General features: G+C 36.0%; 2 protein-coding genes across 11 annotated transcripts; one reads left to right on the plus strand and one right to left on the minus strand.

The window, feature by feature from the left end:
• Nucleotides 1-442: 442 nt before the first annotated feature.
• On the plus strand, nt 443-4,947 carry LOC18422201 (CAAX amino terminal protease family protein). Of its 10 annotated transcripts, none has more exons than XR_016055076.1 (10): nt 443-1,091; nt 1,698-1,789; nt 1,959-2,066; nt 2,300-2,382; nt 2,842-2,975; nt 3,580-3,639; nt 3,766-3,858; nt 4,141-4,232; nt 4,330-4,436; nt 4,648-4,947. XR_016055076.1 is itself a non-coding variant. In XM_006827154.4 (10 exons), exons 1-10 carry the CDS (start codon nt 816-818, stop codon nt 4,687-4,689), a joined length of 1,077 nt encoding a protein of 358 aa, XP_006827217.3. In that variant the 5' UTR covers nt 443-815; the 3' UTR covers nt 4,690-4,947. The 10 variants fall into 10 exon arrangements, 8 of the variants coding, with proteins under 8 accessions (XP_006827217.3, XP_020522484.1, XP_020522486.1 ...); XM_006827154.4 differs by having other exon boundaries at nt 3,590-3,639; XM_088866122.1 differs by having other exon boundaries at nt 477-1,155; nt 3,590-3,639.
• Nucleotides 4,948-17,422: 12,475 nt separating this feature from the next.
• Nucleotides 17,423-19,289, minus strand: LOC18422202 (proteasome subunit alpha type-4). The gene is made up of 2 exons (XM_020663721.2): nt 19,129-19,289; nt 17,423-18,393 (listed from the first exon to the last, which is right to left on the minus strand). Exon 2 carries the CDS (start codon nt 18,377-18,379, stop codon nt 17,624-17,626), a length of 756 nt encoding a protein of 251 aa, XP_020519380.1. The 5' UTR covers nt 18,380-18,393; nt 19,129-19,289; the 3' UTR covers nt 17,423-17,623.
• Between the last annotated feature and the right edge of the window lie 4,322 nt (nt 19,290-23,611).

A 23,611-nucleotide genomic window follows, 5' to 3' on the forward strand; every position in this document is an offset into this window, starting at 1 on the left:
ATTTTAGGACTTGAATTTTTTTTTTTGATATCTATACATTTTGAGGACGAGACAATCAAATTGGAGAGTTTTTCACAATCAAATTGGAGAGTTTTTCGCTATCAAAATACTATCTTCCATAGAATTTTTAACATAAATTGTATACAATGAGACCATACAATCATCCGATGTGAAATTTGATAGCTTGGATGTATCACAAAGTTCAAATTTTTTTTTTTTTGAACTTTGAGCTTGGTCAATGAAATAAATTCAATCACCTAATCTCATATCCAATAGTCAAGATTAATTGTGACCACCTTGTAGAAGGTAAATGGTCTCATCCTATACTTTCCCTTGTTAAAATGCATCTTGAATGTTCACACTTTATATAAACTCTTTCTTAAATTATATATGTATATATAGCAGATAATATAAAATTTCCACTTATTTGCCTCCCTAACTCATATAAAGGTCTTGTTAATTTTGCCAGACTCCTCGTCTCTCGTCTCTCTCTCTCGTTACTCAAATTCCTTCTGTCGCTCGTCTGTTTTTCGGTTTCATCGCTATTCACTTTTGAAAACTGTGCAGCGAAATTCTGGGCTTTCTGCGGTTTTATAACGAAAAGTTGCCGGTATATCGTACAAATACCAGGCAACAAAAATTTCAGGAATCGTCTCTTTCTCCCTTGCCATGCCACCTTATCTTGTTTGTCCTATCACTGAAACTAGGATTAGGGCTTTGAAAAAACCTTTTTTTTTGGCCTCATCCCATAGATAAACGAGCCAAGCTTCATTATTCGCCATAGTCTCTCTGATTCTTTCGAAGTGTTTGAGACCATGGCTTCTTCAATGGCTTCTGTTCTTTTACAGTCCTCAAGCTTATGTAATTCTCTTACAAAGACCATTTATAGAGGAAATTATGGGTTTATTACCAGAAATAGAAGGTACCCATTTAGTCTTATTCCTAAAGCTTTGGCCTTTCAAAACAATGGCCTTTGTAGAAGCTTCAGGGATGTTAAAGGCACAAGGAAATCACTGGTTTTAGGAAGAGGGGAACTTCTGATAAGATTTTACAGTTCTAAAGGTTCCCCTGGGATGAATGATCCAGAAAAGGTGAGGATTCTGTTGAAATTGAAGCCGGTGACTAAAATTGGGGAGTTTTGTTTTACTATTTTTTGTAAGATGTGATCTCTCTCTCTCTCTCTCTCTCTCTCTCTCTTACATTGCCAAGTGACAGGTTGTTTTCACTAGATATTATACGAGATTTCATTCTCAGTAATTTATCGCGAATTTATCAGTCAGTTTATTAACAACAATTTTTTTTTCTTGGAAATGAGCAGATTGTGGTTAAAAAGTACCTACACTATATTTTTGGAATTACATAAAAGAAGATTTGAAAGTGTTAAATATCCATTAATGTCAAGTCGTATAGAGCACATAAAACACAAATGCTCATGCTCCATACTGTCAGGACATGAGGTATGATAAGTAAAATATAGCATATGATTGTTTTTAGATTGTGACCACTTAGTACAATGTTGCTTTATGATGTGTTTCTTTGTTTTTAAAAAATTTATTGCACTAAGGTTATTCTATTTGACCTTCAAAAACTTAATTGTAGTGTTAAAATTATGTTTTCTAATTACAGAGCTACAAAACTATTGTTGTTCATAAAGCATTAGAATATCTAAATTATGTATTTGGTTGTATTTTTTTTAGGATTCAGGAGTAGGTTGGCCGATTCTTCGGAGATGGGATGTTCCATGGAAATGGCAAACTGTGTTTCTCACCATGTTTGCATGTGCAATAAGGTGACCAATAATTTCAAGATTTCTAATATACAAATTGGGTTCTCAGTTATTTCTTTTCTATTCATAACCATATGATTCATAACTAATGAATTTGCTTGAATAGTTCAATTGGACAAGCTTTGAGCATAAAATATGGATTCGCAGAGTGAAACTGAGGGTGGGCACTCAGCTTTGTTTTGACAGGATTGGTGGAGACAGCAGTTGTACCATATCTAGGGTTCAAACTAGAGGACTTGAGTTTAGATGACAAGGCTGAACTCCTCTTTGTGGACCAGTTGTAAGAATAACTTCTCCTCTTCTTCTTCTTATTATCATTATTATTCTTATTCTTATTATTATTCTTATTATTATTATTATTATTATTATTATTATTATTATTATTATTATTATTCTTATTTAGGTTACCATGTTTGCTTCTCCTTTTAGGTGAAATTCTTTGTTTACTTGATAGTTTACAGGTCTATTCCTTTCTCAGAACACAAACAATCTTGACCCATTTACCTTTTGCAGCATTGTAACTGCTGTTATACTTGGAGTTGTTTATGGTTTCACTGGCATTTTCAAACCACTTCCAGATGACATTTTCTGCTACAGTAAGTAGTTGGTACTTAGAAGCCATATCATTTGATTATTCGAGTTTATCGAGTCTTAAAATTACAGATTTTGGGATGGTTTTGTAGGTGGGATCAAACCCCAATTTAAAATTCTGGACTTGATTCAGCTAAATAGAAATGAATTGGGGCTTTTTACTTGCATATTTTGGCAAAGGTGGTATTTTTTATATGGAAAACAGAAATATAGACCATCTTTGTCATTTTTGCCATTAAAAAGTCTAGAAAACTTGATTTTGGCCAATTATGATCTTTATACCTGTGTTAGCTCCTGGAAAGTTCCAAAATTATGGCGGCTTTGAAGTTTCCATCTTCGTAGTGCCATTTTTTGTAACATAAAGTAGAATATTTCTTTCAGAGGTCCTTTTTGGAACTATCTGTGTCTTGTTGAATTTTCTTCATTTGTCAAGAAAATTGACTCTCTCTTTTTTGTTGTCAAAGAATTGAAGGATCCATTCAATCTACAGAATGGGTGGCTTCTATGGGCAGGGGTTGGCCTTGTTGGTGCGACTCTTGCAATAACTTTGACAGGAGCTATCCAAGCCTTATTAAATGGCGAGAACCCACAAAGAGAGGTTGGATCAATTGTTTTTTAGTTCGATATTCTTCAATTCTAGCAGTTTCTGTATCATGGGTTTGTTACTTTTTGTATGGTTCAATGAAGTTTTATTGTGATGTAATTGGAACCAAAATGAGGTTTACCAATTGGTAGATATTCTTTTGTTGGTCGAGAAATTATTGCTTAGTTATCAGTTAATAAGAATATTCTACTGATTAGCAGAGAAAGCCTTGTTATAATATGAAATTAGAAACCTGCTTGTCAAAGTAACTTACTCAGGCAGTTATACAAAGCCCGTAACGAATCTGGGGTTGGATGTGTCCTTACTTTATTTAAGTTGCTGAAGTTTCCTCCGACTTTATACTGTGGTCTGGGGGGCTAAATGTTTGTTTAATTGCATGCTCTAAAACATCGAGTTGTAAGTTGTGACTCTTTCAAATCAACTAAGATGGGACTGAATTTTGGATGGAATTGAATTCCATGGACGCCCAGTTTGAATCATTCTTTTAGACTGACATATTTGCCTGAAAACTTCTTTTCAAAAATATATTCTTATATATTTTACTGCAGTTCGATTCACCAGTTGAAATGCATTGTGATTGATGGTATTCAGTTTGAAGTTTATTTCAGACTGATGCATTGGTTCGCTTGCTACCCTTAATTGGCAGTTCAAGTATCAGGTAACTATACAGTTCTGAGGCTTTTTACTGGTCCTTGACTTCTTATCATTTTGTTTCAAGGATTCACTTATGGAGCTCTATCATGAGAAGGAACACATTTATTTTCTTTTATTTTCTATTTTGAAGCACTGCCTGTCTGGTGGGCATAACTGGGGTTCTTGCGCCAGTTCTTGAGGAAACTGTATTTCGAGGGTTTCTGATGGTCTCACTAACAAAGTGGTAATGTCAACTTCTATTGTGGAGAATTTTATGGGCTCTTTTGTTGTGCAGTAATGTATCTTGTGAAGTGATGTTGTGTTGCTTCTTATGCTCAGTGTGTTACATACGTGATAACAATCACTAAATCACATGAACTTTGCCACAAATCAAGATACTTGTTTCTTTTTTTTTTGGTTAATAACAATCAAAGTTAGTTGTAATTTTCGAAGTTATTACCCATTTTATTTATTTTTAAAGTAATTACCCAGTTAGTGTTAGTTATTTTTGGCTTTTATTCTGTAGGGTTCCGACACCAGTTGCTGTGCTTCTGAGTGCGGCAGTTTTCGCCATTGCCCATCTTACTCCCGGGGAATTTCCCCAGCTTTTTATACTTGGTAGGGTCTTTGTGTGTGTGTGTGAAAGAGAGAGCACTCTGAATCAATTTGTTCTTGTTTTATGGTTACAATTGGTCTTTTTCCTTGAGTATGACAGGAGCTGCTTTGGGGTTGGCTTACGCTCAGACTCACAATCTTCTTACTCCAATAACAATACATGCTTTCTGGAACTCAGGGGTGATCGTTCTGTTAACTTTCCTCCAGGTGATAAGTTGCTCGTCCACCTCAGTTTTGAGAGAGAGAAGCGAATACTCTCGAGTCTTTTCAAAAGAATGAAAGACTTGTATTTTATTAGCTCTGATCTTCTTTGTTTTGTGGTGTTTCTTCTTAGAAGCAGCATCTCTGTGTTCTCACTCATTAAACTCATTTTCGAGATTCAACGTGAAAGGGTCTTACATTTAAATGGCTTTTGCAGGTTCAAGGATATGATATACGTGAGCTAATACAGGGATCCTAACCATTTATGGTCGGTGAATATCCTTGTTCACAGAAGAGTTCAATGCATAAGCCTGTCTGCTCAGTCGAGACTGTGATTTGTGTAAACAATTTTTGTTCTTTTTCTCAATGGTCTCTGAGCAGGGTTTTTATGGCCTCACATAGTTAGGCAGAAGTTTCATTGTATTATTGTCTAGTGCTAAATGAGATCCAGAGGGATGCATTAAGCAAGATTGTAAATGGTTATATTGTTAATTAGAAAATTAAGTTTTGCTAGGCAGATGGTAGTTTTAATAGATAACTAATAAATATGGTCCCCGTTCTCTTTTGTGAATGTTAATTAATTAAATTTTCATTAGATAAAAGAGCAAAGCTCCAAAAGTACGACAGTAAAAGGAGGGGAAGAAGTAGAAGAATACAAGTAGTATTCCCTACTTCCAGAGAAGATTCATATTGACTTCCAAACACTGCAAAAGCCCTGACCTCGAAGGATCCTATGCCATTAACTGTCAAAGACCCCATGTAAACTACACAAAGCAGACATCTAGCTCAAGCTTCTCATAAAGACACTCTACATTGTATTAATAGGTGTGAATATAAGCACTGCATATGCCTTCAAATTTCATTTCATACTTAGTTGGAAAGGGTCCTAAACTTTGCTAGAAATAACAAGAAAGAGCTTTCTTCTTCTTCAAGAAAAAAAAAGCTCAAATAGGATTGTGCATATACTATCTTAGTAGCATGCGCAATGACCTAATTATCTATAATTCCAAAGCAAGTGTGCAGGTTAGAGAACTGAGCATAAGATAGATGCTGAGTTTTTATTACCGTTTGAAAGCTTCTTTATACTAACCATGTTCTTCGGCCGAATTGGTTGAAGTCTTTGATCTTAGGTACAAAAACTGAAGCAACACGGATCATCCCCATTAATTTGAATAATCATTGGAAACTTCAACATATATCTCTAACGCAAAAAAGATTTCATGTTCCTGGGGGAGGATCTTGTCTATTTACTCCCTGGAGTAGATTCTAATTTAGGAGCATTTTTAGAACCCAAAATTTAAGATGCAACTTCTTCAACTCGTATACGGAAACTCAATAAGTTTTTTTTTGCAATTCATATTCTCTATGGGCTTCAAGAAAATAATGCCTCAAGATGGAATAGAAACCATGTAATTTTTCAAGGGTGAGCTAAGTGTCAAGAAACTCAAAATTTATTATTGTTTTTTTCTTTTGAATGTGATTGTCTAGTGATTTTAGGTGGTCCCTAAAATTATGGATAAAAAAAAATCTTCTAAAAGAAGTCTTTTGCCCGATGGATAGGGGTGGCAATGGACCCAGACACGGCCCATACCCACCAGGTATCCCCAATAGGTCCTGGTATAGGTCCAAGTTTTGGACCCAAGGGTAGAGTCCGGGTCCAATAAAAGATATCCAAATAGTCTCAAGTAGGATACTGTTATACCCGACCCAATAGGTACCCAGACCCGAATTTTTAGTTTACCCAAAGGCCAAAGCTCCAACTCTAAAATCGTTTCAATACCCGTAGTTCCCCAAACCGCAAAACCTCATCACCATCCTCCCTCTGCAATTCTCACTCTCAATTTCTTGGAGACATAGCTCTCTCTCTCGATCTCAAATGCCTCTCTCTAATCGCCCACCCCTCAAAAATTAGTTCTTTCTTGTTCACCATTGTAGACTACAAAAAAGGAAGCTCATAGTGAGGGTGGCAATGGACCTGATGGGTTGGATTTGGGTCCAAAACCTGAACTCGAATATGTTCAAGTCTGAATCCAGGTCCAGCCGGACCCGACCCATTGCCACCCCTACTGAGGGAGTATACTCTTGTGGGAGCATGGCATACGTGCTCAGACTTAAATGTTCACAATGTATTGAAAAGTTCAAAAAATCCCTTTTATATAATACAATTTCAGTAAAACGCCTCTATAATGTTCAAAATCTAAGAAATTTTACTTTATATATTAAAACTTTGTGAAAGTTGCCTCGATACACATTGTTATTTTTTTATTTTAATTTTCAAGAGTCCACCCAAATACTGCCCCTGATCTGCTGAAGGGCAGACGCACTTTCCTTTCCTAGCCAAACAAGACTCCATGATTGTCCACCCAAGCAGGAAACAAAGGGAAATCCCTCTCTCTCACTCTAAAAATGTGCTCAAATGCTTATCAAGGTAGCAGACCGAGAATGGCAATGAAGCCTCTAACCAACCCAACTCCAATGAACACAATTGGGCTTGAGGAGGCCCCAACCAAGGTGTAAAATAGAGGAACTGCTACAAACCTTGCAATCCAACAACTTGATATCCAATACATGCAACTAAAGCGTAAATAAAACCTTGTCCTCAATACCAAAGAAGGTATTAAGAAATCAAATGAGTTTTTGCATTTTCATCCCATCAAACAATTAAAGTAACACAAAATCAACTACAACATACCCAAACTCAATTAGACAATATATCACAAGAAATATCCTATTTGAGCTTCATAGAAGCCTCAATGGGTATTAGCCATTATAAAGGACTTGAGCTTCATAGATTACTCAATGAATTTAAAAGGGAATTACAAGCATTGCAAAGTTCTTATCTCTCTCTCTCTCTCTCACACACACACACACACAATGCATTAGCACCAGTAATATTATATACTTTATAAAGCATGGTTTCAGACTTTCAATCATGCAAAGGCACAACTGTTGCATCTACCTAAACAATCGGTGGCTCGTTTTTTAATGATTATAAAGGGTACATTCAGTTGCAATTTGCGAAATTAGGAGCATGAAGGAAATGCTGAGGAAGCATCGCAGAGGCCCACAAAATCTCTATGAACAAATAGAACATCACATGAAACACCTCCATAAGCCAAGATGTCTGCATCGGCATATGCCTCCCATCATACATGAGAAGTGGACAATTGCTGAGACGAAGTTCCCTCTTCAATTTCTGCAAATATCATCCCCAAACGCCATCATGCAGTGCGTTCTGGATGCCCACCTTATGACATTGAGGCTGCATATTCAATAATACAAGGACCCTCTACTTCATGGACACAAACCTTCAAGCCTACCAGGAAGAACTTCACCTCTGCAGAGGATGAGTCACAACTTGGACTGTTTGGGACTCACCAGGTTCCCAAGCGTGAATCAGACTGGACCAAGTCTACGTGAATTACATAGAAGAGATCATGACCTGGTGAGACTTAGGTGGGTTGCAAAGTTTCTAATCCAGACTCGGTACCCTGCTGGGTCCCAGTGACTGGATGAGACCAAGCCAAGCACCCCGACTTCCATGTCAATTACTGTTTCCCAGTATACTCCTCCTACAGGGTTGCCTTTAGAGCTCCTATCAAAATTAAGTCTTAATCATCGCACTTGGGGTGAGGTTTTTGTGGGTTGGTTGGGGGGGAGGGGAGGGGAGAGGAGGGGAGGGAGGGGGGGGGTGTACTTTGGGCTTGACTTCAAGGAGGCCACTATGGAGAAGGCTGCTGACCTCCAATCTCCTAAAAAATCCGCCACCTAATAACATCCTCAAAGCTTATCTACTAAGTGCCTAGATAAATCGCATTATTACAAAACCCCTGCTTTGGAATGGTCCCTCCAATTGTCTATACCCTCTAAAGACGTGCGTCTTTCACTTATGCCATATCCCCCACAAAACTGTCACAGTGCAAGACTGCTATTATAATATGGCCGTCATAGGAAGAATAGGGAAGGAGGATATCAAAGCTGCAACATGTTCAGAAGTCGCCCAAACCTAACCAAATAAGTCTAAAAAGATTGAAAACACTGTCATCACAAAGGAACAAGCAATGAGCAGAAAACCTACAGAGGGGAGAGGGGGGGCGGGGGGGGGGGGGACTTTGGGCTTGACTTCAAGGAAGCCACTATGGAGAAGGCTACTGACCTCCAATCTCCTAAAAAATCCGCCACCTAATAACATCCTCAAAACTTGTCTACTAAGTGCCTAGATAAATCACATTATTACAAAACCCCTGCTTTGGAATGGTCCCTCCGATTGTCTATACCCTCTAAAGACGTGTGTCTTTCACTTATGCCATATCCCCCACAAAACTGTCACAGTGCAAGACTCCTATTATAATATGGTCGTCATAGAAGAATAGGGAAGGAGGATATCAAAGCTGCAACATGTTCAGAAGTCGCCCAAACCTAACCAAATAATTCTAAAAAGATTGAAAACACTGTCATCACAAAGGAACAAGGAATGAGTAGAAAACCTAGAGACTAACCTCATGACACATTATTATATACATATAGGGGATGGGCAAGCCCCCGATTCTGAAGGTGGTCTAATGCTAGATTACCATCTCTAAATGTCAACAATCCAAATGCAACAACTCTCATTGGTGCCATCCAACGGCAGCATCTGATTATCAGCAAAATTTATTGATCATGCCTTGTTTATTACAATTTCTAGTTGTGACTTGGTCCCATACAAGTAAGGTGGTGTCATAGCATACAAGGTTATACACTATATGCTTATTGTAGATGTGAAATGATCCCATACCAGTTCTGGATATTCTTCTGATACTTACAAAATATAACATGGTATCAAGAAAAAAATATAGCACAAGATGTCTAAAAACGATGTGGAGTTCAAGTATAAACCTAAAACATATAAATATGACATCTAAAACATAATTTATTATAAGGAAAATAAAGGATTTATATTTTACACTATATCCTCTCAAGGGCTTTCTAGAGAACCTACATTTTTGGTACCTCCCCCAAAACCTGGGTAGGACATTGATGCAAACAGCAAATTATACTATGTACCATAATTTACACCATATACAATAAACAATCATCATCGTCAAGGCCTTTTTCCCAACTAATTGGGGTCGGCTTTATATAATAAAAAATGTATGCATAATTTGCATACAGTGTTCCAAAAAATGCCGGGAGGCACTTAGGTGGGGGGATACCCCCATTTTTATCATTTCCACAATAATTACACCTAAAACGATTTTTTTCATTCGGATTTGGGTTGTGACCATACTTCTAACCTAGATCACCACTTTTAGAAGAACTTGGAGAAGATATTTCCATAAAACAAGGTTCATTTTCTTCCTTTTTTGGTTCTACCAAATTCAAATATTTCTAATCTCGTCCCTAAGAGCTTCAGGAACCATTTTACAAGAAGCAACATTCCTTTTAAAACCGGCTAGGTGTTTCTTGAATCGGTTAATACTCCCATTGGTATTTTTTTCACAAAAATTACACCTTAGACAATTTTTACTGTTTGGTTTTGGGTTATAACCATACTTCCAACCTAGATCACCTCTTTCAGCAGAACTAGAGATAGACTTATCCAAATGACAAGGATTTTGTTCCTGTTTGTGTTTTACTGAACTCATATATTGCTTAATTTCCTCTCTGATAGCTTCAGAAACATTTTTATAAGGGGCAATATTCCCCCTAATAATGGCAAGATGTTTCTTAAACCGGTTTATGCCCACTTTTGTATCTTTTTCATTTATCCAAAGGATTCGGGTTATAGCCATATTTCCAATCTGGATCACCACTTCGACTAGATCCTGAAGAAGACATCCTCAAAATAATACAAGCACTCTAAAAAATAAAATTATGCACTTTGATTGCTCGATCTCCAAACTTCCACTTCTTAGATGCTTTCTTGTGCTAAAATCTTCAAAAAAGGATTAAAAAAACTCCTAAACTAAATCCTATCTCAATGGGTGATGTTTGTATACATTTCTTGTAACTTTGAGAAACCCTCCGATTATTTGAAAATTACAAAATCTTGTTTTTTGAGGTTTTTCTCCCTAAAATGGGCTCTAATGGGGTTTAAGTTTCAAATGAACCTAAAACCCACCTTTATTTTTTTTATAAAAAAAAAAACCCAAAAATGCCCCTCAAGAAGGTGTATTTCCTCCCCTGGACAGGCGCAAGCCCTGGGTGGCCACCTAGGGCTATGCGTTGGGCACCTGCCTATGTAGGTGCCCAAGGGCAGACCGCATATTTTGGCTGTCTAAGCATGGCCGAGGCACCTAGGCCCTCTAGACCGTCTAGGCGCTAGGCGGTCCGCCTTTTGAAACAATGTTTGCATATGAATTATTATAATAGTTAAATCATATACTAATATACATGTATCAACATGTTATATATGAATATCAGATGCTCAAATCCAGACTGTAAGTTCACCTCCTGAATTTTTATGAAGGCCAACTCATATATCCAATGCATATAATTGTGTCCATTGTGTATCTTAGCATGAGATGCTACATCTCTAACCTTGGCAAAAATCCCACCAATAGTCAACATTTCAAATAGGGTTTCAGGACCTCTGAAATATTATTTTTGTAAGAATAATTGCTAGCTAGATTCAAAGACAACCAAATGGTGGATATTCTCCCACTAAAGGTGAGCTGTAAGCTTACCAAGTATAGTTAGCTTATTGGCAGCATAATTTATGTGTCACTAAATAGAGTATGATACATGTTGCTGAAATTATCAGACAACTATTCATACTCCATGGTGACCTTGTAGATGGTTGTTCCTTGGACCTTCTATCACATTAGAAACCCACCTAGCAAGGATGTTCATTCTTACACATAAAAGCAAGTTCTCCTAATACTTGATGATGACAATCAGGTCCAATTTATTTTGTGCCTTCGGCTTAGTTTTCTCCCAGGAATGTGTTTCTTGACTCTGGGATCTCCAACTTCACAATAGAGAAGTACTAAGCCATGTCCACAACATGCAGTGTACTGCATGCTTTCAATCCCTCCTTGATGGAATTGGTTTATACTCAATTCTCTTGTGTTGTTTTTCATTGCAACGCCATTCATTATATATTAGTTGCTTATTATACTAGAAATAACGTAAAAAGTGAGGCATATTGCTACTTTGTAAAGGATAGGTTGCTATAACAATTCCTCCATTACCACATGTATCCAAGGTTGACTCTGGGATCCCCAACTTCAAAATAGAGAAGTACTAGGCCATGTCCACAATGCAGTGTGCTCCATGCTTTCAATCCCTCCTTGATGGAATTGGTTTATACTCAATTCTCTTGTGTTGTTTTTCATTGCAACACTATTCATTATATATTAGTTGCCTATTATCCTAGGAATAACATAAAAATTGAGGCATATTGCTGCTTTGTAAAGGATAGGTTGCTATAACAATTCCTCCATTACCACATGTATCCAAGGTCTTCAAACCAGGGTTTTAAAAATCGACGAGTCGTAACGGACTCACCCGAGTCGACACGACAATCGATCACCCCGTGTCGATTCTTCTGTAAAATCGGGAATCGCCCAATCCTAGAAGAGAATCAGCGATTTTGAGCAGTGAATCGCTCCGATTACGTCATAAATCACGATTCCAGACGCTTTGTGACGTCACAAGGTGAGTCCTTAACTGAGGACATTTTGGTAATTTTGTTCAAAATAAAACCACAGGCGTACCCTTTCTCTCTATCGCGCTAACATTAAAGCTTTTATAAAGATATTTATACCGTGTTAACTTTCTCCAATTCTTCTATGTGGGACTTGCGCTAAGCGATATTATGTTGAAAAGTTATTCAATATGAGTAATTATTGTAGAAGACTCTTTAATAGTGTGCGAAGGGCTGTGGTGGTTAGCAGTAGTGTTTCTATGTGTGACGTCCCAAGCTCGAATCCCAGTTGGGACACTATTGTGCAATTTACTTTTTGTCTTCATAAAAAATAAAAATAAAAAGAAGAAAAGTTTTTACTTTTGTCTTAAAAAAAAATCTAAAATGAAGAAAATAATATCATCAAAAAAATAAAAAGTAATACAACAAGCATTTCTTGCTAAAAAACAAAAAAGACAATACGTCTTCTTTTTTTCTTGTAAAAAAAAAGGTAATAAAATAAATATTTCTCGTCAAGAAAACAAAATAAAAGGTATAAAATATAAAGGTACCAGCAGCATTATTTTCTTATTTTCTTGTAAAAAAATAAAAAGTAATACAACAAGAAAAAAAAAAAGGTAATATAACATCTTTTTTTTCTTATCAAAAAAAAAAAAAGGTAATACAACAATATCATATTTTCTCATTAAAAAAAAAAAATACAAGTATTTCTTGTCAAAAAAATAAAAGATATTTCTTAATACAACAAATATTTTTTTAATACAAACTAGGAATAACTGATCTAATTATAATTTTTATTTTTATAATATGGTAAGCTTTAACATAAATTTAGGAATATTAATTTTAAGATATGATTCATACACATTTGAAATATCTCCCTGTCTCTAACAACTGATCTAATTATAGTTTTTATTTTTAGAATATGGTAAGCTTTAACATAAATTTAGGAATATTAATTTTAAGATATGATTCATACACATTTGAAATATCTCTCTGTCTCTAACAATCTCTTCCATTAAATTTATTCTAGAATTCTAAAAAATTATATTTTTCAAAATTTGAAGTGTTATTTCAAAAATTGACGCGCATTCGAATAAATTATATATTGATAATCAAATATTTTATTTATTTATTTGCATTATAAATCTTGTAATGTATTATTTTTCTTGCAGTTGTCAATAATACATTTTATATTAAATGATATTATAAAATATTTTAAAATTGTTATTATTTATATAATAAAATATAAACCAACAATTTTCGTTGCAATATATAATATAATAGTTAGATAGGTTGTAATAATTTTGGATTATAGTTAGTTAGGTTGTAATAATTTGGCTTTTTTTTTTTTTTAGTGGATTAGGGTTTTCCGCCAATTCGAGATTTTAGTGGCCATTTTTCATCAATTTAATCCATTATTTATTGTCTATGTATGATTGTATACTTTATCCATGGTAATTCTATGTTTTTTGTTTTATGTGATGCAAATTTAATAGTTAATATAAGTTCATACAGGGAAAGAACATCTTAATTATTCGCAAATTGATTACAAATGAAAGTTAATAATGTAATACCCGTATTTCTTATTGGATTATTAAAAAATAACATTTATAATGAATTGTCATAATTTTTTTGGATTTTTTTTAAGGCTTAATTGGACCGATTCGGCTGATTCCCGATCTGGATCGCCAATTCACCAATCCGGATGGGTTTTTGAGCTGCCCGATCCGGGGCACCGATCCGTTTTTTAAACCACTGCTTCAAACTATAAGTATCCAAAGGTCACCAGAATAGTGATAAGGGATCCTAGAAAGGAAAATTATTTGATTGATCCTACTCTAGTCGTTTAGAGAAACAAATATTGTCAAGACTAAATTCAAGCCTTCTAAAACACTCGCACCTCATAAAGGGGCTAGGGTCATGGTGGTAGCACCCCACACCCTAGTCACCACGTTGTGGTTTCCATTCCCACTACTAGCACCACCTCTCTAATACCTTCAAAAAGCTAAAAATTTCATAAATAAAAAAAAAAACACTCGCCCTCAGAAGGTAAATGGAGACCGAATGTTTTCCATACTTGTTCATCCAAACTCTAAATAATGTCCCTCGTGAAAAAAAGGGGAAGCTCTGGGAAAGCAACACCAGTTGGAAGAGCCTATAACATGCATTGCTCACGAAATTCTCAAGCTCAAAAATCTAGAAGTGCAAGGTAGCCTTGGAGGTCCAAAGGAAGATCCATGGTAAACCTAGAGTTTCAAATCCATAATAAGGATTAAATAGGGACCAAACTTTTTCACTCCTTTAGATGAGACAACCAACCTTGCTGCCCAAAGTTTACAACAAAACTCCTCTTAGATCCCAGCAAGGTACCGGGACTGGCCTCGGCGAAGGTACTCTTCCCTTGGCGGAGGCAGGTTACTCAAGCAAGTCTGAGAAACTTGCCTGAGTCTCGTCCGAGTTCAAAAAAAGAAAAAGAAAAAGAAAGTGTGCATATATATATATATATATATATATATATATATATATATATATATATATATATATAAGATTTCCTAAGCTACTAACTATAATGAATAGTATATGTTACTAGCTCCTAGCCGTTGGATCTTCATCGGGCGGTTCAAAATTCTTATCACTATCTGAATTTTAATCTTTTTTTCCAGAAATTAGATCGTAATGAAATGGTGGATGTGTGTACTAAAAAATTGGGCGCACAAAAAAAAAAAAAAAAAGAAACCTAAAATATGAAATGACCAAAATACTCCTAAAAATGATGGTGGTAATTTGGTCATTTTATATTATTGAAAGTAATTGTTTTATATTTTTATATGGTGCGCAAAAGTGTTAGGTATATACACCCAAAATTTCATCTTAATTTAATTTATAAAAAAAAGATTAAAATTAAAATAGTGATATAAATTTTGAACCACCCGATGAAGATCTGACGGCTGGGAGCCAATAGGTTATGCTATTCATTATAGCTAATAGCTTAGGAAATATTTTTCCATCTATATATCTATATCTACATATGTATATATAGACCTTTGTCTCACCTGTCTTAGCTTGTGCCGCCCATTAACACATGGTTGATAGATCGAGCCTCACGATTACAACATTGTGGAAGCCCTTAAAACTAATATATTTACAAGTTATACCCACTTCTCGCAAATACATTGCAAGGGCATCTTGGTTAGACTGTGTTCCCTTAACCAAAATAAAGTGTCACCTCAAATCCTTGTCCGTCATTCTGCTCTATCAAGGGATCGACTACACAAATCTTGGTCCGCCATTCTGCTCTATCAAGGGTCATACCCTTAATGAGGCATTTCGCACTTACCAGGGTTCTGGTACAACACGTTGCTTATGGGGTAACACCCTAGCATAAGAAAATAGGCTTTCGAGCCGTGGTTCATTGGGCACACTAGCTGCGAAGAAAACAACGTGCGGGCTAGTGAACTTAGGCTTTCAAGCCAGTGAAGACAAGTAGGCTTTCAAGCTGTAGTTTGCTGGGTAGATAAACAGACCAACGAATGCACTCTGGCTTTCAATGTAGTTTATTGGGTGCACTAGCTGCGAAGAAAACTATGTGCACGCTAACGCACGTAGGCTTTTGAGCTAGCGAATGCACATAGGCTTTCGAGCTGCAGTTTAATAGGCGCAACGTAGATTCATGATTCATGGAGAGTTTTGGCAAAGTTTTATATTGACTGCCTACTTACACAACCACCTTCTTTACCGGGCTTGGGATGGGATAAGGGAAAGTTCAAGGTCCTCACCCTTCTTAGATGCACATATATATATATGTCTCTTTTTTCTAGACTCGAACAAGTTACTGAGCAAGTGCCTTGACTGAGGCGAGTTCTGGTACCTTGGATCATAGTTGTTGGGATTGGGAGAGGGAGATCATGAAAGACTAGAAGATCCCTATGGTTGGGAGGGCCGTCCGTACATTGCATATGTTAAGGACCGAGATCATCAAGTGCTAGGGATCTTGATTCCAACCTTTTGGGGACGTCGCATGAACCTTAAAGAGTACATATAGTCCAACATATATACTATAGTGTAATATAGATACACTATAACGAGTGATTTCTTTATTTATAACCAACAAACAATGCAACTATGCTCAAAGAAAATCATCGGTTCGAAAGTTATCTTAGTCTTTAAGATAGGATCAAGATCCCTAACAATGGGAATCGAGATCCCAAAATTAAAAATTGAGATCCCTTGAAGATCTTTCCTGAAGTGTCGGAGTGAAATGCCATAATGGGTTTGCCTCCTAAGTTGGGAGATCCTAGCAACAATGGGTCAAATTAGTTCGGCTAGTAAGATTTAGATTCCTTTCCTTCCCCGAAGACATGTATTCTAGATCAATTGTACCAGAGTACAAACATGAGCTGTCTCCACATCATATCTCTCTCATACATGATACTTACATGCAATGGCAAAGCGCAATCCCCTAAACCCCACATGTCAAATATCTCATCCTAAATCTTATTAGTTCCTAACAATTGTTGCATGCTATAGCAACTCATCAGATGATGCTCATAGGGTCTTCCCTCAATCACTAGAGGTCAAAATTAACACTCCTTGTACAATGTCAATCCCATCCTTAATAACCCACTACATGCTTGGAAACAAGAGAAAATTTTCAGCGCCCATCAAATATCCCTAAAAAAGACGAGAGAGATGTTGAGCCCCCATTAACTTCAAATAAATAAAAAAAAAGGGATGCTGAGCCCCCATTAACTCATCTACAAACATCAAAGTTAAGCTTCAAACAGCAACATGCAACAGGAACCAGGGATCCTGTTTGTCGTTAGCTCTTATGCATGAAAATCCATGATTGAATGACTGAAACCAATGCCATTGCGATGTCATTTCACCAATTCACAACTACCATATACATACTCATGCCATCCCTCCAAAAAAAATTTCTAAGATCTACCTCCAGAATTTCACATGTTTCCACTTAAAAGAAGTCTTATATATATGAGAAAGCATAAACATCCCAAAGGGTAGTATTTGTGACTCAACTAGAAAGGAAGAACCAACACCATCGAACATGAAAGCAGTTCCACACAGATTTCAGAAATTGGTTTCAAAATGTATAAAACATTGGAATCGGAATATACAACTTTCATTAGTCATGCAGTCAAATATGTAATGATTTTTTAAAAAGTGCACTCGAACATAACAACAAGAAACAACATTAATAAAAACAGAAAGACTAACAACAATAAACAACCCAAAAAAATAAAAAGGGAACAATAACTTAAGAACTACCAACACCATAGCAGAAAATTATCCAGACACAAAAAAAAATTAGAAAAAAAGAAAAAAGAGATAGAATCTGTAACCATTTCAGTAAAGAGTGTATTAGATAGAAGTAAAGCACAAGTTTGTCAAGGGACATGCAATGAAGCCTAACCAGCCAAATGCATGTCCACATGATGGCACAATCTTACTCAAATGTCTACTAACCAAAATCCAAATAAAGAAAAAGCAACAAAAAAACAAATTCCCCAAAATGTCTAACATTATGAAAACCTCAACATGATTCTCAAGAGGCATCAGCAGGAGGTTGGGTGACCCCAAACCTCACCAAGTAGTTCTCTAGCGAATCAGCCGAGCAAACTTGGTACTTCACCTCACCAGAGGGTGATGGCAAGTATATTTTAGCCAACTCGAGCTTCTCCGAAGTCAAGCTCGTGCTATCCATCGTCTTGCTGAGAACCTTGAGCGCGAGCTGAACCGCCTCCTCTGTATTGATCTCATCCTTATACTCCTGTTTTAGCATTGATTGGGCAGCTTGGTTATTGGCCCCAATTGCTGCAGCTTTCCAACCACCATAGTTTCCACTTGGGTCACTCATATACAATTGAAACCCAAAGTTCTTATCCCAACCTGCAAACAGAAATGACACCCCAAATGGTCGAAGCCCACCGAATTGAGTATAACCTTGCTTTGTATCACACAAAGATTGAACCAACTGCTCAACTGGCATTGGCTCTTGATATGCGTATGTGTACCGTTGGGCTTGAACCCGAGCAGTGTTGATCAAAATATTGGCATCAGACATGATTCCAGCTACCGCACAAGCGAGGTGGTCATCTATTTTGTACATTTTTTCAGTGGATTTTGAGGTTTGAAGGAGTTTAGAGGTAACCTTTTTCTCTCCCACTAAGACAACTCCATCTGTGGATAAGATCCCAATTGCTGTTCCTGCATTTCCAATGGCTTCCATGGCATATTCGACCTGGTAAAGTCGACCTTCTGGCGAGAAAATAGTGGTCCTGCTATCATATCTCCGAGACATTTTTGTGTAATTTGCTGGAAAAGACAAAAAAGTGAACCATTAACTATCCATCTTCCTGATTAAGAAACTGGGGCTTTGATTTCCTTCTTGATCAGTAAGTAAGGTTTCCATTTCCAACTATGAATTAAAAACCTGGGTTTACCCCAATAGAAAAATTAGTAATTTTTCTCAAGGATTAGCAGCGATTTGGACGACAATCCATTCCTCACTCAAACACAAGGAAACAACAGTCCGTTAACGAATTTCGGTTTCTCATAAAAGAATTTGGTTCATTTATCTCGAGGATTGGAAAGGGAAAAATTGGGTCAGAATCCCCCATTCTGGATAAAGAAACTAGGGTTCTAACAGAAAAAGGGACTTTGATATCCAACAATCAGTTAACTAACTTGGGCCAGTACATCAGAAATAAAACTGTGTTTTTGCTTATGGAGATTGAAAAGGACTGAGGTTTTTTAATAACCTCGAACAACAGAGAGAACACATTCTCAATGGTCTTATAGGAATGGGTTATCACCACAAAACAGAAAGAAATACTCTAGAACTCGCAAAACAAAAATAAATCAGAAGAATACAATGATTCTCTCCAGAAACTGATCTGAGAGAGAGAGAGAGACACTAATTTACTCTGCAATTTAGACATAAATAACATACAAAAGAATGGAGATACATTGAAAGATAAACGGAAACCCTAAATCTAGTTAATAGGCATGAGAGCGAAAGAATGATGATGTTAGGAGAGATGAACTTACCTCCAAGTTTTGCTCGGCTTCCTTAGAGAGAGAGAGAGAGAGAGAGAGAGAGGAATAGAGGTTCCAAGGGCGGGCGGTAAACTTTCGCGTACAGAGACGATCAATTTCCCCCTTGTATACAATGCGCCACGCCGCTCTCTCCCTATGCTCAATTTCTATTCATTTTTAGAGCTTCCTCACCGCGAATTTCGTAAACAACCTCACCTCCCCTCCCCTCCCCTCCCCTCGTGGTAGACCTCTGTCTTTCGAGCGGTATTAGGAAATCTAATGTTTTTGAGATTTTGTCGAATTTTTTTATAATCGATTTTTTATCATAAAAAATTAATTCTAATTAATTTTTTAATTTTAAAAAATTTTGAATTTTTTTTCTCTTTCTTCTATTAAACAAAATTTTGAGTTGAAATAATAAAATAACTTTGTTAAGGATAATTTTAATGATCAAAAGTCAATAAATAAGCGGATAAGAGCTTAAAAATATAATAATATCTTTAAAGGTTTTTTTAGACCTCTTGAAAGAAAAACATAAAAAAAATTTACCATAAAATAATACAAAAAATTAAAATTCTATACAAAGTTTTTTCTAATTTTTAACCTTCACTTTCTCTCACTAACTAACTCGAATACCTTTCTAATCTCTTATGTAGGTTTCCCCCCTCTATCTCTCTCTCTCCATACTTTCTCTCTCTAAGTTTACGATTCGTGTTCAAGTCAGGCAAAGAGTCTACCCCCAAGGGTTTGAAATTGCGGCATTTTCAGATCGTTTTGGTCATGGAAGGCTTTAGAATTTCAGCCCAATTTCGGTCATATGATCTATACCGCCAATGCTGTGATGACCGTGGGTTTATCACCGTCCCGTCGATGTGTTGGACGGAGATGGAGGATTTGGGTCTACCAAATTTTGTACACATCAGCTTCCCGTTCATAATCATCTAATGGTGTTTTAAAATGCACCGATCCAGATTGAGAATGGCCAATCTATATCAATAAACAATAGTGATTGACCCTACAAGAGGTGTTACGATCATTGATTGAAAAGTCGGCTGACTTTTAAAAAATCGTCCGACTTACTAAGACTCGAGCAATGGCCTAGCCCAAGTATTCTCGATTGCATATACCATATATTGGGGAATTTCCCTACAGTGCAAATCGTTCAATTTATATACTAATCGGCCACTTTGTACATTAATCGACAATTTATTGAAAAAATTGATAGAAGTTTGCATTGTTATAATACAACTTTTATCTATTTCTTGAGTTGGGGCTACGTGTACCAACCCATCTCTTTCTTAGGTTGGGACGGCATACCTGGCGTCTTCTCTCTCTGTTGGGGCAAGGGCCTACCCGAACCTCTCTCTCTCTTTATTGGGATAAGGGCTTGCCCTAGTTGTGTCGGGGGCTTGCCCCAACCTCTTTCTTTCTCACAGGTTGGGGCTTGTACCCCCAACTCCTCTCTCTCTCTCTCTTTTTATTTGTTAGGGGAGGGGCTTGCCCCAACCCCTCTCTCTCTCTCGGGTTGGGACAAGATGCTCCAATCTCTCTCTCTATTCCCCTTTCTCTCTTTGTCTGAGTTTCTCTCTCACTCACTAAAACTCTTCCCCTTCTCTTTTTCTCGAGATCTCTTTCTATTTTCCTCTCAAATTAAATGTTTTAGAAAAAAATATATAAATCTACTTTTATTATCAAATTACTAAAATATTTTCATACCCCTCAAGACTCACTTTACTCATTTCATGCCTTACTTCAAATCTCAAACCGTGGTTTTCCATTTTCAGCTACCCTCCAACACAATCAACACCTTCTAGTATACATAAAGAAACATCCCTTGGAGCAACCACCGCAACAAAAAACACCTAAACTTTTGTCAAATGAACTGTATTGCCAAAGTGAAAAGAGAAGGGCAGCTTGGTATCAAAAGAATCAAGGACATAAACATGTTCTTCATAGCTAAACTTGGATGGGAACCGACTAGCAAAAGCCAATCCATGTGAAAAAATTTAATAGAAAAGATTTATCTTTAGAGAAACCCATATGGAAAAAGTTGCTAGGTGTGGATATTGGGGTGAAAATGAATACATGATAGGTAAAAGAAAATAAAAGAAATAAAATCCAAAGATTGATTAGACAATTGAGAGTGCTACCAAATTTTCATAGCATTTTGGCGGTAACCTATTCGATAGCTTTTTTCACACACTCACTCACATACACACATACATACATGTATAAATAAAGTTTTGGTGAGTTCTCATTCAAATTTGATCTCCTTCAAAAATCCATATTATATATCAATTTAGACGGATTTTTTAGATTAAATTTTAGAGTTTGATAATCTCAGCCGTGTGGGGGATTTAAACTTTAAAGATGGGTCATTTTGTAATGAATTAAAATGCAAGTCCAAAAACAAAATTTAAAATACCTATTTTTAGAATTTAAAATGTATATTTATTTTATATTCATGATCGTGGTGGTCAAAATTATCGACATGTTAAATTTTAGATCTAAAGATCTACCTCCAAGATTTTGAGGAGGAGACAACACACGCACACATATTCCGTGGTAATTTGAAAATAGCACACCATAGAGAGGAACTATAGGAAAAAAGTCGTCACTGAAAGGGTGAGACAACATAGGTGCAAGCTTAGAAACGCTATAATACAATTAGGGTAACGGACCTGGGTATCGGTGGCAAGTAAAGGGTTTTGCAATATGATGTCTTGGGTTCCATTCCGACCATTAACATTCGAAAAAAACCACAGAAAAACAAATGTTAGGTTTCATTCCGACCATTCGAAAAAAACCACAGAAAAACAAATGTTAGGTTCCATTCCGACCATTAACATTCGAAAAAAACCACAGAAAAACAAATGTGGTTAAGAATAGTGATAATACAAGTTAATGACAAAAAAAAAGCTACTACTTTCATTGGATCCACCATCGATGTTAACCGGATATAAGACATTGGCCTGCTTTTAAGGCCCAAGACCTGCCTCCATCATCCTTTGATGAAAATAGTTTTTGGACACGGTTTTTATGCGGGCTAGCCCACTAGCCCGCATAAAATCTCCACCGCTCATGTTAGTTGACAGTCTGCAATATCCACCGTCCAACTACCACGCGGGCATGAAACAATTTACCATAGTATTTTGGACTCGATAAGAGCAGGTTGTCTATTTCATGGGCCGTAGATCTAGTTCATTAATAACTCAAAATTATTCATTTAGTGATGATGATTGTTCATTTAGGGATGATGATCCTATATACCAAATTTAGGATAAAAAAACAAAAAACTAAAACTTTGATCTGACACTATTTTTTTCTTTACTAAAATGAATGATATATATTTAGTGTATTTTTTTCTTTTCTAAAAAAAATCAACCTTTTTCAAATAAAAATAATTCAGAAAAAACTTTGATGATGGTAATGATTTATTTATTTAAATCACGATACTCCCCCAAATGGCTATAAAAGATATGCTAATTTGAGGTCAAACAAAATGCCTGAGAGAAATACTATTTCATCCGCTCTCAGTCGATCAATTGTTTTCCAAATAAAATTGGTAGACCTAGAGGAACAAGGAAATAAATAGATTGAGAAAACAATTGATCGACCTAGAGGAACAAGGAAATAAATAGATTGAATTGTATACGGTAAACCTATTTAAATTTGGTGCAAGGAGATCAAAATCATCCATTGTCGTTAAATATAAAATTTGACAATTTGAAATATGTCACAGAGTTTGAAATTATTTTTAAGGCACTAAGCCTAACCAAGGAGACCACCAAAATGCCTTATTTTTCATCTATTGATTAAAATTAATTATGATCTCTTACTAAAACAAATGGTATTTATTTTTGGGATTATCTATAAAAGAGGTCATTTATCTTTTGTAAATAAAGGTCACAATCATCCCCACTCATTAGATGTCAAATTGGATAGCTTTGAGTGAGTTACAAAGTTCGAGAATTATTTTTTTGAAATTTTATGTCTATTCAATAACACTCTTACAACCACCCATTTTGAAATTTAATGGACATGAATGATTTTGACCTTCATGTACAAAAGAAAGGAAAATTTATTTGATAGGATTGTAATTATATCTAAATAAGCAAAGCCTCACATCATAACTCATCCAAAATTATAATTCAAGTACTGGAAAATGTTTAAATCGATCATCTCGGTTTGAACATTATGGTTGTGAAAAAAAATTAAGATTTCAAACTCTAAAAATAGGGCACAATATAACAAATTATCTAGACCGTTCATTTCTCCCTAAAAATAAGCATTCAAAGATTGACAAGATTTGTATATTTTTTAATTTCAAAATTTATTGTCAATGTTAGAAAATTGATTTTAGAGCCATCACATAGATTTCTATTGCTAAAGTGTTTTCCAGACGAGAATTTGACATGAGGCTTTATTTTGTTTGTATAAAGGTCGACGATCCATTATTTTATATTATGCTTTCCATGTGAACATAAGTGCAGGT

Source organism: Amborella trichopoda, chromosome 4, assembly GCF_054954075.1.
Source record: "Amborella trichopoda isolate Santa Cruz 75 chromosome 4, AtrichopodaSantaCruz75HAP2 v2.0, whole genome shotgun sequence".
NCBI classification, from domain to species: Eukaryota; Viridiplantae; Streptophyta; class Magnoliopsida; order Amborellales; family Amborellaceae; genus Amborella; species Amborella trichopoda.